A 16,687-nucleotide genomic window follows, 5' to 3' on the forward strand; every position below is an offset into this window, starting at 1 on the left:
GTAGCCTTTCATTCTCAATTCTGGAACTCTTTTTATAATGCAGGGCTCAGAGTAGTTAACACCACTATATCATTCTTTTCTCAAGCAGATAACAGTCTCACATCCCTTTTATCCTAACGGTAAGAAGTGCTTCATACTGGCCCCCAATGCTGAAAACACTGTGCTTGAATATTTACACTTATAAGCACTTTGTAATATGCCTACAAAATGTCTTAAGGCAGCTCCCTACAGCAGCAGAAACCTTTGTCATACCTTAAATGCATAGCACCCAACAGGTGATTAATTATGATTACCTTCCTGGGTTTAATCTCACAAATAACACCCAAATCAAACCCAAAACAGTTTTGATCTCTATCAGTATAGCTCCAGCACCAAAAGCACCTGTAGCATGAAAGCCAAATGTTACTACAGGCAGAAAGACACTTGCAGAATTCTGAGGATAGAAATATATAATGTATACATAGAGGCTGAGGTTAGATATATGCAGAAAATAGCATAATAAAATGGTTCTTGGGCAGGAGGAAGAATGTCAGAATTTGTACGGTAAGAAAACATCACATAACAGGAATGATCATATACAAATAAATAGGAGTGGCCTCCCAGTACCACCTGAAATGATGGCATGGGGCTCAAGGGGGAGCCCTCCTGGTCAAGGAGTCAGCTGTCCTGTCAGGGAAGCAGATATTTCTCTTTTTAGAAGGAAAAATCACAGATTCTTATAACCTAATGACATCAAATGCTTGAACCATACAAGTTAACATTATAGCCACCAAGACGCTTTCTGATCATGCTTAGTTGATGGCAGTATAAACCTGTTTAAATCTTTCAGAAGAAAAATTGTGGTAATATATTTCAGGAACCTTACAAAGGACCATCCTGTAAGGAAATGCATTTTTTACTGATTAAAGGTAATGCATTCCTTCAATTTTAGCTTGGCAAAAAAATCAAACAAAACAGTAATGAAAGCAACCACTACCATCACCACCTAAGCAGGTTAAAATAGATATGCACAAAATAATTCTATTTAAATAGATATGCACATACACATTTGTACATTACAAAAGTAGTCCAGAAGATAATGTATGAAATGTTAACCATAGTTGTCCGTGGTTAGTATGATTTAAGTAATTTAAGTTGTTCTTAAATTGTTTTTCTTCTTTATTTTCTGTTTGATATAGGTTTAATATATTGTTACCTCTTAACAAAAAGGATCAGAAAAGGAAAAAGCCCATTTAGAGTGTTTCCCTTTTAAGCATATATTTTTGGGCTCTATATCATTTATTAAGTATCCTTAGAGCATGCATTCTTCTTTATTATTATTATTCCTTTAAGAAGAAGTGTTGAATTTTATCATTCCTTCTACTGAGAAAATGACTTATATAATCTACTATACCAATAGATTTCATCTTACTAATACTGGATTGAACCTAACTTGTAGAGGATTTTTCTTTTATACTTTTATGGAAACTGTCTTTTCAAACATAAATACTTTTCTTCCAGGAATTTTAAATGCCATAAAATTGTTTCCATGGATTATCACAATTGACTGCTAAGACCTCTACAACACAATGTAAACCTGGGCACCTGCTTTTCTCTCTCAGGAAAGTAAGTCCTTGTCATGATCTCTCACTGAGATCACACCTAATGTCCTCCCATCCCAGAGCTATCACCCTTTTCTCCTTTCTATTCCTTCTAGCCTCCTCACTTCCTGCAGCCCCTCAAAAGGGAGGCAACTAAGATGTTACCTACAAGTTAGAAAACCTGGCTTCTCACGTGAGACTGCTATGTACAAGCTGTGTAAGTGCTTGCACAAGTCACTTGTTAGTCTTATCTTCTTCGTGTGCAGGAAAACTGAGATTAATATCATTTAGGCCTAATGGAGGTTTCTGTAAGCATCTTGAGGGTTGTGACTTCGCATTTACACTCTCAGATTAAGACAGTGCCTGGAGTAGTGCAGGCACATAAATATCTGCTGAATGAGTAAGTGAGTATCTGCTTTTCTTCCTTTCCTCTGTTCTACTACTTTGTTTCTTCCTCTTATTTCCTGTTGGTTCTCTTATTTGCGGCCATTAGGTGATACCAAAATCCCCTTGGACAAATCTATGAAGAAAATATACACTGGGCTCAATACATTCAAAGTTTCAAAAAAATACAAAATAAATAAATAAACAACCTAGTTTCGTTGCTCTGCTGCTGTTGGTGGCCAACCACTTTCCTTCCTCCCACAGGTTCTAAATGAGATGTCTATCTATCTTTTTATTTTATTTTTCATATTTCTTTTCACTTTGGCTGCCAGCGAGTCCTCTAGGCAATAACCCTCTACACCATCCTTTTCCACCTTCCACCAGATTTCTTCTTTCATGTCTAGGAAATGTTCAGAGGAAATGCTCACATATGCCTCACAAACCTCTGAGGTAGACTCCACGATATTCAAGTGACTGACACACTGTCAAGAGGACACCCCCAAAATTTTTTTTCCAAAATAAAAGTGATATTTATTTATTTTAACTGCAATGATTTTCTTTAAAAGAGAAAAGAAAATCATTGCAATTATAGTAAATGGTTTCCAAAATAATGTACTTTAAAGGAATCCCATTAAGTCCAAAGAACAAAAAAAATCAAAGAATAAACTCAATATTTAACTTACTATTATTTAACTAAGTAAATAAATATAGCTGTATATTTAGTTAACTAAATGAATGCAACTCAGTAAAACTACTTTTCCAGTAACTCCTGGATTAAAAATTTGAATTATACCTTAAAATGAGCTTTAACACTAACTTCCCTAAACATACATCTGTGTTCCAGCCAAAAGTACGTAATTACTATTGCCTAACTGCATCTTCCCACCTCTCAGCCTTTACTTGTGCTGTTCCTTTTGCCAAGGATATTCCTCCCACTTTAATCTGCCAGAACCTCTCATCCTCCAAATCTCCTCAGTGTGCTTTCCTGGGGGACGTAACCTTGGACTAGCTGATTCAAGAGCCCTAAGTTACAGTACTAGCTCAGCCACTTATTAATTATGGAAACTTTAATATGCCACTTAATCTCCCCACAGCTTTTGTTACCTTATCTATAAAACAAAAGTAGTTAGCCAGATGATTCCCATAGTAATAGATAACAGGGAAAGCCGAAATCTGGCTTTTCAGGGTGCTAGGCTGGGAAACTCAACTTCACCTTACCCAAGATCATGGTAAAACTAACAACACAGGAAAATATTCTGGGCTGTACTGGGGTTGTTTTCCACCAGTTACTTTTGTCTGGTTACAAGGCAGACTAATTCTCAGTTTCTAGAGAACAGTGAGGTTGAGGGAACCAGAGAGGGTATAAAGACTTCCATGAGGATGGCAAAATGGAACCTTTCATGCTTAATGGAACCAGCAAACTACTTAGTAACACAGAAGGCATAAATATCCCTATGGGGAAACTGCAGAAACCTGCAAAGCTCAAACCTCCATCTAGAAGAAAGGGGCACTATCTTCTATTTTGCAATTGCCTCCAAACAGAGATGATTCCACATCTACTGATATTAAATATTATATCACCTCTTCCTATGGGCATCTTTTGCTTTCTATGATTCAAACACTACCTTCACCTTCTTCACTGAGCACTTCGATTCTTTCAAGTGGACTTTCCCTTTTTAACCTTGTAGAACTTACGACACTTTAACTATATCAATGCATTGCCAGTTCCTTTAATAAGTACTTGTAAATGGAGGAATCCTTATTCATCCTTCCCCAATTTCCCTCTTCTACTTCAAAAGCCTAACACTGAGGATGAGAGATCGCCAAACTTGTACTGAATAAATTAATTACCATTGTAGCTTATACAGAGCACACAATAAAAATAGTTACTTGTTAGATGAAAAGAAATAACTGTTTTATAAACTTTAAAGGCCTACAGCTAAGTTACCATTATATTTCCCTACTCATTTCTGTTACTCAGATTCCTCCGCTAAACATAAGGCGAAAGACGAGTCATTAGGCATTCTCTTAATAAGAAATGTCTGTTACCTGGCACCATACAATAGAATTATGACGACTTATGGCCATATGATGATTCTCTGATCAGGGTACATCCTAAACTGTGTTCTGAAGAATTCAGATTAAATGACGGTAGGGTATTTTTAGCTTTAAATATGTTTTGAGACATAACATTTTGAAAAACAACAACCAGCCATGGAATACGTGGTTTCTTTCTACTGTTTAGAAGAAATCATTTCCTAAGGCTGCCCAAAACATAATCTTTACTGTCTATATCTTCATGCATTTATATTTCCTCTAATGCCCACAACATTTGAGTAATTATAATAATAAAACATATTTGAAAATTTTCAACAAAAAAGAATATGCTACATTGTATATTTTTCAAAGTGTAATATATGCTGCTAATGTGGGACAACTGCATATTGGACTTCTGTTTCCTTTAGGGCATGTTGAAATACTACTATCATAAATACATGCAATGAGAGGAGATTAGACACAAATAAAATGAGCTACAATGTGCAGAATGGAAAAGCTATTAAATGCACATTTGCTTACATAAGACACATAAGAGAAACTTTAGAAAGCACATAAACACCAAAGAGACAAGAAGAAACAGCTTACCTAAGAAAAAAAATTAATAGCCATGGCAGATTCAAAATTATTAGAGATTAGAGTAAAAAGAGTGGAATGAAACATCAAAATAGCAAATGATGGGGGAGGAGATTAAGTACATGTGTTACTTACAGGAATTCTTCTCCATGGTGTTTGGGTGTATTTATCAGCATATGTGCATTTTTCCTCTTTAGATTTTTGGTGGCAGTTATACTGAGATGCCTAAATAAAACCACAAATTTTTACATGGTTTAATTCTGTTATACACATAAACAAGGTAATAAGGGGCTCTCTCAGGGGGTACTAAATCAAATCAACAGCAAAAAAATTCTGTGGCTACTTTTATAAAGAAAAAACATGTCTAAAGCAAGCACCAAGGTCTATTTAGTAGTTTCTCACCTTACTCAGGGATTAGGTTTGAGAATCAGCTAGAAAGGTTGGAATCTCAGTCTAAATTACCCCTGGCAATCTCTTATATTGCCCATAAAACACACTACATATTACCTTATGTATATTAATATATACAGTATTAAGTATATAGATGTAGAATATATACAGTGATATGTAGTATATAAAGAATACAACTGCAAAATTTAAGTACTTCCCTAAACTGCGTGTCACTGTAGCACACTATTTCTTAAATGCATTCTTGATGGCACCCTACTGGATATTAAATACCATCAATTTATATCTCAGGTTGTCTGTTCACATATGCAGTGCTATGAAATGCCTCTTTAATGATGTGTTGACTATATTAGACTAGAATATTTTGAAGGGACTCTGCCTTTTGACAAGATCCATCTGACCACTTGCAGTGTAAGATTTTACTTATTCCGTCCCGACTATGGCAATTCCAGAAACAATTTCTTTTCTGTAGTGTATGTGCTAACACATGATAATATTTGGCAAATATGTGAACTTTCCACAATTTGGAAAGCCTAGTTACTAGTGACACTTCAACAGATGTAAAATGACTTCCCAAATAATTCCCTCTCCATTTGCTTTCAGATTGTGTTCAGATGCTCACCTTCTGTGTGGTCCCATATTCAGAGAAGTGTGCCCTATTGTGAACCAATCTGGTAATCCCATGCCTCTATGCTTAGGAATAAACAAGTAACCCAAATCTAGCCAACAAAACAAGAAGAAAGTCTCGGGTATTTTTTAGAAGGTGTTTCATGATTTTAAAAATAGGCATGCTAGAGAAAGCACGTGCTTTACCCACCTTTAAGTATTAGTGTGTGAGAATTTGACACATGGAGCTATAGCAGACATCCTGTGACCATGAAGGGACCGCTAAGAAGATTGCAGAAAAGCCAAGCTAGAACTTCATCCATTAACCCAATGACCAATAAACAACCATGGAAATGGCTGGAACCTATACACTTTCTTGTGATTTGAGTTTACAAACTGTTCTTATTTAAGTCAATTTTAGTAGGGACTTTTACTTGGAACTTAAAACATCGTAAGATATGCATTGATTTACGCTGGGTGATTTGGGGCAAGTCATTAGATAAGAGTTACCATTTATCATAGGCCAGGCACTAGGTAGTTTACAAATGTAGTTCATTTAATGATCACAACCCTACATGGTCAGCATTATCTTTATTATCCCCATTTACAGAAAAGGCTTAAGAGAGATTACATAAGTTTCCTAAGAGAACACGGCTATTAAGTTTCAAAGACAGGTCTGTCATGGTTTTGCGAACATACTACACTACTAGCCTACTTAATCTGAATTCTAAACGACAATTTTACATTAGCAATTTCACAAAATTATTCTGAGGATTCAATGAGTAAATGTATCTAAATTAATTATTGTTTAACTAGCATACTGAGATGATAATAAATGGGCATTCTTAGCATTCTGAAATAAGTTTTGAATAGCCATATCTCTATACCTTTCAGTTAAATTCTCAAAGCACTGCAATCTGACTTTATATCAGCACATTTCACATAAAATATGAATTCAACATTTTATACTGTCACTTTCTTTTTCTGAAAGTCTGCATGCAAACATAGGTTAGAGTTGAATATGCATTTTTTAAAAAGATAAAAAATGCATAGAAGGCTGAAACTGGAAGGGGACATGGAAATCACCTAGCCAAACCTTCACATTTTGGATAAAGAAAACACTAGATAAGTGATGGAAACTGCCAGTAACATTCAGCTGATTAATACTGGAGACAAGAAAAGTCCTCTAATTCCCAGTCTACGGCTCTTCTGATGACTCTTTCCTATTTTAAGAAAAGTAGTTTAGAGAGATAGAGAAAGGCAATTTTATAATGTGAAAAATATTGTTACCTATCTCTACTTTCAGTGGTCTATATCTTTTTAAATTCTCTTGATTTGACTTTGCAGAATTCCATAACTAAACTCTATACTACTATAATCTTTTTTGAATGACTTCTAATTCCCTACCACAAAAAAAACACTTGGCATCTTAAAGTCCATTTAATAAGGCATTAGCTTCACAGAGGATCACTGCTTGCAATGAGACGAGTGAATCCTCTCTAATCCTCTTAAGTTTATGTTGAAAAAACTGCACTAACATTAGTCTCTAGATTCAAGAACAGGAACTGTCAAGTAAATTTCACAAAGTTCTCTCGGTACAGGCCACAATTCCCCTGCAATTTATAAATGAGCTAATGTGATTCTGATTTGTTTACAAAGGAAATTTCTAGCTGAACGCAGGACAGCTTCCAAAGCAATCTGTAGGAAAACTACACACAGCACCTAAAAAGACAGGTGTCAGTCTCTTTCACAATAAATTTGATTTCTAGGTTCAATATATCAAATACAGAGAATTTTAAGGTACAAGCTAAAGATCAATGCTTTCACTTTTCTTGTTTTCTTTCTTTTCTTTAGGATTCTCTCAGATATTTCTTAAACATACCTAAAAATTATTTTCAAGGTGAGAAACTTCAGGGCAACTGGCTCAGTCTCTCCAACAAGTCAGAACAACAACAAAAGAATGGTCCTAAATTAAAAGAAACTTAAGGGATATAACCAGTTCTCATGCAGGGTCCTAGATTAAATTCTCATTTAAACAAATCAAGTGTACAGGATATGTTGGAATAATTAGGGAAATATAAATGTGGACTTGATAATAGAAAATATTAAGAATTACTATTAATTGCTTAAAGATGATAATATTATTTCAGCTATAAAGAAACCTACTCTTATTTTTTAAAGCTGTATAGTGAGGCTAAAAGAACACTTCAATAAAAATTTTCAGCATAAAAAGATTTACCTTTCATTATTTATTAACCATATGTCAATATAGTGATCTCTTTTCCTAACTTAGTCTTAAATTTACTTTCCTAATTTTAATATTTCAACCCCATTTTTTTGATGAGAATAATTTTATTTTTTCTCCCCAACCTTTTATGTTTAGCCTATTGAGCAATTTTACTTCAGCTAAATTTCTTTTATACAAAACAAGTTGTTGGATTTTGCTTAAAATCCTCAATGAAATTCTTTCCACGAAATAAGACTATTTGCATTTACCATTATATTTATCATACTTCATCTAATTTCTGTTGCCTTAGTTTTGCTGTTTTTAGTTTTCCTTGGTATTTTTCTACATTACATGGCTTTTATTACTTTTATCTTTTGCAGTATACGTTATTTAAACCTACTAATAGTTATCTTAAAGCACTTCACAAACATTATCATAATTTAAGTGTATTTTAAAAAATAAAGAATAACTTGGATACCCATTTGTAAAAGATAAAATTTCAGTACTTATGACTTCTTTTAGCATATTCATTATCTCCTTCCTCAAACTTATTTAATAAGTATTTTCAAAAACTAAAAGCAATTAAAAATTTTTTTTACTAACAATAATTTTTTAATTTCAGAAAAATTAAATGTATAAATACAAATTCCAACGTTCAAATGATGTATAATTACATAAGATAAAATAATTAGAAGTAAATTTTCTCCAATCAGTGGTTCAGCAGTTTATCCCACTTAGTTTCTCTAAAAATAGTTTCCATTTCCCACTAATTCATTTTAATCTTTACTTCTTAATTCTTGAGTTATTTTTTGATTTATCTCTCAAGTATTTGGAAAGCATTTTTAAGAAATTTTTACAAAAAAAAGTGGGTGGCATATTTTTCAAGACATTAAAGATCTGAGAATATACCTTCATATATAAAATAAAAACCTATCTGGGTATAAAATATGAGGTTCATAATCTTTTTTCTGATGTACACTAGACACGACAACTTCTTGTGCTTTGTAATAGATTCTTGCAAAAACTGAAGCTTACTTAATTTCCTAATGCTGTCTTTTTCTTCTCCCTGAAAGTTGGCTGGATTCTTGTCTTTAGCTTTGAAACGTAAACATTAGTTCTTATTCTTTTCCTTTTTAATTTTATATTTGCTAGGACCTCAATTTGTAATATAAGATTATTCTCTATTTAAATTCATAAATTTTCTTTGTACCTTTAATCATAATATCTGAACTGTCTGTTCTAACTATTTATTTATTTATTCTTGAGCTGGATCTCTATGATCTGGTCTCAGTGGCTCTAAGTTCAGTATACTATATCCTTTATATCCTAAGTGAGATTAACATTTCATATGACTAAATTGCTTTGCTATACCAAAATATGCTTCTGACAAAGATTTCCTTTAGACTGTTAAGATTTTTATGGCATTATGTTCTTTTCCTCCTGGCCTTGTATATTATTATAAACCAAATTATAAATTAATTCATATGGGACTAACATTTCAAACTATAACAATTATAAAATTATGAAGATCCAAACATGACTCTGAGAGATCACTCAATATCATCCATAGGGAAGAAACATTTTCTTGGAATGCCCTTTAATCTAAGATACCTAAGCCTGAGTACTCAGTCTCATTCTGCTCTGCTCACAGAAAGATAAAATGTTCACCAGTACTCATTTCTTTAAACATATCTGAAGGAAAATCAAATTTACCCTGCATCAATAAAAGTTTTCTTTCTTTCTTTTCTTTCTTTTTTTTTTTTTTTTGGCAGTTGGTTGGTATGGAGATCCAAACCCTTAAAATGAATGTTAATTGGTGAATTTTAATCCCCCAAGCAGCGTACACTAAAAATGAATCAATTTTTTTCACATTGAAAACTTAATACTTAGACTGAAAGTTAAATCACATACTTCTACTAGAGTGCATATAATCTAAAAAAGATGCAATAGTGCAACTTTGAAAGCCAAATATAAAGTCAAACTCTAATTCCAGCTCAGCATTTTATAAAAAACATATATTTCCCAGTATGAAACACCTCCACTTTACATACTACACTGTAATACTTACAAGCTGATGTTCTAACAGTTGGATTTTTTCATCTTTTTTCTTTATTTCCTCTTTAAGCTGTTTTATTTCATTTAATAAATCTTCATTCTGAAATATTAAAAATAATTTAAGACAAGGTACTTAAAAATACCCTAATATGAAGCATTAAATCAATGACGAAGACCCAGTAATGAATGAACTATTTGTTCATGTAGGATGAACATTTATTAAAAAAGAATCTCATAAGATTTCATGACATCACGGAAGCTGACGTGTAAACCATGAACAATAAGAGCAGCAACAGCTAACACTCACTGAATACTTACTAGGTGCCAGAAACTCACGAATTTAAAAATTTGATTGTGACTACACCCCTGAGGTAGGTAGTTATGTTCTTTTTACATAGAAGGAAACTGAGACATAGGCCATAGAGTAAAATAAATCATATACAAAAGAGAAATTTCAGCTGGATTTCAAAGGATGCATAAGAGTTGCCAGTTGGAGAAAATAAAAGGCATGGCAAGCAGAGGAAATGGTGTAATTAAACCCACAGAGGCATTTCATAGCTGGTTCAGAATTCAGCAAAAAGATAAATGTGCCCGAAGGTTATCAAGGGAGATTGCTTTTCCATGAGCCACTTTCTTGAGGAGTACTGCCTGAATCAAAGAAAAAATACCCTATCAACTTATCTATGAGAAATGTCTAATTCTATTAAATGGAAACTTACTGTCACATTAGGCAGTAATCTGGTTACATTTCCAAAGCGTAAAGTATCATTGTCGTATGGTTAGCCCATACTGCATACTGCTACTCAATTATTCAGAAATATATACCAAGGAAATAGTATAAGCAAAGAAATAAGAATATGTGAAAATGATATATCTTTCCAGAGAAAAAATATGTAAGCAAATAATTATAACGTGTTGTTACTCAGCAAAGTATGTCATCTCCATCAGATACAATGGGAACAACAACAAAAAAATTTTCAGTCTCTTTAACAAGAGATCAGAAACAGACATTTTACAAAAGCTTTAACACGTCACATAAGCATCCCAAACAATGGGGAAAAAAGATTTTTTTAAACGCTATTATGTATAATGTAACTGGGAAATACTGTTTATTATATACAAAAAATGATCTCCAGTTGAATTTAGTAAGAGTTTAGGAATGTTCAAAATTCATAAATCAAGGCAAAAAAAGAGGGATTGCATATTGTGAAAAATACATTCCAAAGGATACATTTAGACAGACACATTTCCAAGCTATGTAGCAAATGAAGCTATTAAGAAATGATAAATATATTTGATTATATCATATTTTAAAGCATCTATACAACTAACATTAAAGTTAAAAGCTGGTGAAAACCTATGCAAATATGGCAAAGGATATAATATCTAGTATATTAAAAGCCTGTCCAAACATAAGATCATTTTCAAGGTCCCAATAGACAAATAGCCAGTTCTCACAAACATACATATAACTGGTGAAATGTTCTATTTAACTTGTTGAAGAAACACGAATTAAAGTATGAAGGTATTGTTTTACAGTTATTAGATTAGGAGGAAATACCCAATGTAATCAATAAGACTGCAGAAAAAAATGATACAGTACATAATCAGACACAGCAATTAACCTTTCCAAACAAACATTTATACCTATACACATAGGAGTCATAAAAATACTAGCTCTCTTTAATTCATCATCCCATTCCTAGTAAACTATGCCAGAGAAATGATCTTAAGTATGAGAAAACCTACAAAAAGGCATTATCTTAAAGTCTACAAGTTTACAATTGCCCTACAAGGGGACAACAGAAATACAATGAAGCAATCTGATAGAATACTACGAAGCCATCATTCATGTAGCCATGGCTAAGTTCTGTCAGTGTTACAGGAAATGGACCTGAAAATGAACTCAAAATACAATGTGGTAAAAACGTTAACAGCCAGCATTTACTATATGCCAGACACTGCTCTAAGGATATTACGCATAAAGATAGGCAAAGGAGATCACATTAGGAAATGGGTGACTCCAACGGTGTCCTAAAGGATGTGCAGAAGATTCTGAAGATAGATAAGTGTAGTAGGCTTTGAATTTTAGGGTAAGGAATTCTAAGTGTCATACAACAATACAGAGGCAGTGACAAGCATAGCACCTTAGAGAACTATAAGCAGTGATGTGGTCACACAAAGGCTATGATAAATAGCGCATAGCAACCTGGCTAGAAAAATAGGTAAGGACCAGATACCAGAAGGCCATGACTATCAAGCATGGCCTTAGCCAGGATGTGACGGATTTTCATTTAAGATGGCTGTGACAGCTGTTTGGAAGACAAATTTGACAAAAGCAACAAAACTGAGCTAGAAACCTGATATCAAGACATAGTGATACTCCAGATGAGAGTCTGACCCAAGAGAGCAATAATAAAGATGGAGAAGAGGAGAAGGGATCAAAAAACTTGCAGTTTCATAATTTGCTGCATGTGAAAGAAGAGCACAGAGGAGCAGTTAAGAGTGACATTCATATTTCTAGCTTGAGTAACACAATGAATAATCGTGCTACCAAGAAAAATGGAGAATACAGGAGAACAAATATGTCCAAAAAGGAATATGTGTGAGTTTTAAATATATTGTTAGAGGTACCTATGGGTGGGACATACAGTAGAAATGTCCGGTGGGCAACAGGATTAGCAAGTATGAAAGAGAGAAATTTTACATATCATCTCTATATATGTCATACATGAAATCATCAAAGCAACAAGTTCAAAAAGGACTGGACTAATAGTATAATCTAACATATACAGAAGAGGAACCAAGATGCTGACTTTACGACTAGCAGTAGCCTGTCCCCAACTTTTTGATCTAGTGCTTAACATAAACTCCATCACTCTGCCTTGACCTGAGGAAGACCATGCTAATTGGTTGTGTTGCTTTGCACGTACCCTGCGCTTAATTGCTAGAACAGTAAGCCCATATGTGGGTGGGAGGAACAACGGTGCCTCAGTCACTCTGAGGGCACTTTAGATGCTGTGAAATTAAACCTGTTCTAAGTGTATTTGTTTGAGTTAACTGTACTGTATCATTATCTGTTGAATGTAGTAATTAGGTAAATATTCCTAAATCATATTTAAAATAAATAAATAAATAAATAAGAAGAAGAAGAAGAGAAAAGCCTACAAAGGAAATGAGGAAAAAATATTGAGAGGTCTGAGGGATTCCAGAGAGAAGTGACATAAAAGCCAAGGGATAAAGCTTTTAAGACAAAGGCCATGCCAACTGTACATAGCATTAAAACCAGTAGTTATTTTCATTTTTCCAGATTTTCACATCAACTGGAAAGGGGTTGAAGAGAGTCAAAGAAAACTTTATTTGAATTTAAGACAGGTGAGATACACAAATTTACAAACTGATGATGAAGAGAAAGTAAAGGAAACACACCAAAGACAGATGAGAGAAGAGCAGTAAAAGACAGTTAAGAACACAGAAGGAAGCGTGGTTTTCCACAGCATAGTGGTCACTTTTCCTCTCTAACTGGAACAAAGTAGATGGGAATGAGACAGATACAGCTAGGTTAAAGGCAGAAAGGTGAGAAGCAGAAGATCTTTGCTTGCTGAACACAAGGCTACCTGCAGAGGCTGAATAGCATGGCTGGGTATGGGGCTTGACAGTGATCAACGTCTGGAATAGCTCATCAAGGGAATGGAAAAGAGAGCTGTCCTGAGATAAATAAAAGGACAGATTGAAGGCATGGCAGGTCCAGTGGGGATTTTAGACCCTAAATTCATAACGGTACAAGTCAACATACTTGTGTCATTTGAAACTGTACTGCTAAACCACCTTGGATGAGAAGGTGGCGCAGTTGGGGATTTACTGTTGTGCAAGAGAGACTAGGATACTGGAGAGAAGAGACAGCACGAGCTATTGCATCTCAGCTTGAATAAGAAAACAGAGGAGTAGGGAATAAATACCACGTAACAATGTCTGTCATGTAATATTAAGTATGTAACTAACTAGAAAGGTACACAGAAAAAAAAGAAGACACGAGTTGTATAAGGAGTTGGAATTAAATTTTTTTCTTTAAAAATAATTTCTTTACATGTAAAAAAGACTGTTTTCACACACACACAAAAAAAAAAATTCAGGAAAAAAGGTCAACTTTAGTTTTAAAATGTGAGTCACAAAAGTTAAAAAAAACTGAGAGATCACCAGAGATCATTTAATTCAATGGTTCTCAACTGGGTGTGTATATAAAACTTTTTTTAAAAAAAAGATGGCCTGCTATAGACCTGCTGATTTAGAATATTATACTGGCAGTACGCTAAAAGCCCAGAGATGGGAAGTAATTTTGGCAAGGACAGGTAGGCAACAAGTTGAAAAGACAAGATGAGATAACTGCATGTGACTACTATGCTCTATTTTTTTGATTTTGATTGCTTTGTATACCATATTGTTCCCAATATGTCACTCTGTATTCTATGAGAAAATTATACTTCTCTGCTCTGCTAATACCAGGCTTGGCCACTAGAATTATTTTGGAAGTGACACAGGCCACATCCAAGCAGAATTCACATGTGGTTCTGTTCAAATCCCTTTGGCACAATAACATGTCCCACCATAGGGGCTGGTCCTTCAGTTTGGAGAATGAAAAAGATAACAGGAAATTGGGTCCCTGCTGATCTACAGCAAATACATAACATTAAGTGAGACTACTCACTTTTATTTTTCTAAGTCACCAATGTTTTGAGGTTATTTGTTACTACAGACAAATAGCAAATACTGAATAGTACATCCTGAAAACAGGATGTAAAAGCCAACAATAACTTTACTAGGAAATATTAAATAAATTAAGAATATTTATGTGTGCTTAAGAAATAAATACGTGCTGGTCTGGCCCCGTGGCTCACTCGGGAGAGTGTGGCGCTGGTAGCGCCGAGGCAGCAGGTTTGGATCCTATACGGGGATGGCCAGTGCACTCACTGGCTGAGCGTGGTGCAGACGACACCAAATTGAGGGTTGTGATCCCCTTACCAGTCAAAAAAAGAAAGAAATACGTGCTTAAGAGATAAACAGTTGCAAAAGAAAAGAGCTTTCATAAACTAAAAGACCTAAAGACAATGAAAATTATAAAAAGTATACTTTCAAACATTCACTACAATACATCTGGATTCAATAATTATATTTTCAAACATAAAAAGGCAAATTCATCTCATTTTCAGTATATTTCTTCAGTGTTGTGATTATATATGAGAAGTGTCTATTATCATTTTAATTTTTATTGGTAGTCGTGTTTTTGAAACTATTATTCATATTATAAACAGTGACTTTAAAAAAAGAATCCTGCACAGTGGTAATACAGGGACAAATGATTACCCAAATGATAAATTCAAATTAAAGCACCACAGGGATATCATTTTACCTTACCAAAACAGCAAAAATTAAGAGCAAACCTGATTAATACCCAAGACAGCAAAGCTCTAGGTTTTAATACATTTGTTATTCAATGTTTTGTTATTGCTTTATTATTTTAGTAACAAAAAAGAATTTTGAACAATTCAGCATGACTGCCTAGTCATACCTTATATATCTGATCACGATCTTCTGGTTCTGGACTAGATGGCAATGATAGCTGAACATCATGCAATGAACCACTTCCATCATGCTGTCCAAAGAAGAGGAGAAAAACACAATATTAATACAATAACTGTAGACATTCAGTTCAACCTAATTCACCCCAGACCAAATGCTAGCATGGCGAAGAACAAATAGGAGATAAGATTTTAGAAATATCCTTTTCAACTCTACGCACTGTGTAGTGGATTGAATTATGTCCCCCCAAAACTCCCTGAAGCTTGAACTGTGTCTCCCAAGTTTTATGTATTAGAAACTTAGCCCCCACTGTGAATCTTAAGAGGGTGGGAAATTCAATTATGGTAACTGAAAGGTGGAGCCTTGAAGAGGTGTTTGGATTGTAGGACTGTGCAGCAGTGAATGGATTAAAAATGGTGGTCAGGGGCATGGATCTGAGGGCTTTAAAAGAAGAGGAGAGTCTGTCTTTCTCTGTCTGCTCTCTCTGCTTCCACCATCTTGCAATGTGAGACCTCTGGGTCACTGCTGCCACCACCAGATGGACTTCTCAGCCTCAGAAACTGTAAGCAATAAATTTCGTTTTTCTTTAGAAATCACTCAGTTCCATGTATTCTGTTATAAACACAAATGGACTAATACAGAAAATAGGTACCAGATAAGTGGGGTGTTGCTTAAAACAGATACTTGGAAATGTGGAAGCAGCTTTGGAACTGGGTGTTGAGGAGAGAGTGGAGGAATTTGGAGGTATTTGGAGGAACAGGCTAGAAAAAGCCTAGATGCTGGTGGAAGTATAGAAGACAAGAAAACCAGGGAAGATTTGGAACTTTTTAGAGACGATTTGAAACTTTTTAAGAGACTGGTTAAATGGTGGTGAGCAGAATGCTGATAGAAATACGGACTGTAAAGATCATTCTAAGGAGGTTTCAGATAAAAATAAGAGAGAGTTTATTGGAAACTGGGGCACAGATCACCCTTGCTGTGAACTGGCAAAGAATTTGGCTGCGTTCTGTCCATAACCTAGGACTTTGTGGAAGTTGGAATTTAGGAGTTGTGAACCAGAGTATATGGTGGAAGAAATTTCTAAGCAGCAGAGCATTAAGGAAGCTTCATGGCTACTTGCAACAGCCTACAATGAGTTATGGCAACAAAAGCACAACATAAAGCCAGAATTTAAAAGGGAAGCATAGCATAAAGATTTGGAAAATTTGCAGCCTGGCCA

General features: G+C 34.5%; 1 protein-coding gene across 4 annotated transcripts in view; it reads right to left on the reverse strand.

Moving 5' to 3' along the window:
• The window catches only part of CCSER2 (coiled-coil serine-rich protein 2), a 208,766-nt gene that overhangs the window by 31,632 nt on the left and 160,447 nt on the right, over positions 1-16,687 (reverse strand). For all 4 annotated transcript variants that reach the window (XM_008580570.1, XM_008580572.1, XM_008580573.1 and 1 more), the window contains exons 7-9: positions 15,458-15,541; positions 9,905-9,991; positions 4,731-4,820 (exon numbers count right to left, since the gene is read on the reverse strand). In XM_008580570.1, coding sequence (XP_008578792.1) covers positions 4,731-4,820; positions 9,905-9,991; positions 15,458-15,541 — 261 coding nt within the window. The remainder of the gene's footprint in view (positions 1-4,730; positions 4,821-9,904; positions 9,992-15,457; positions 15,542-16,687) is intronic.

This window comes from Galeopterus variegatus, unplaced genomic scaffold (genome assembly GCF_000696425.1).
Source record: "Galeopterus variegatus unplaced genomic scaffold, G_variegatus-3.0.2 Scaffold2128, whole genome shotgun sequence".
In the NCBI taxonomy this organism is placed as follows: domain Eukaryota; kingdom Metazoa; phylum Chordata; class Mammalia; order Dermoptera; family Cynocephalidae; genus Galeopterus; species Galeopterus variegatus.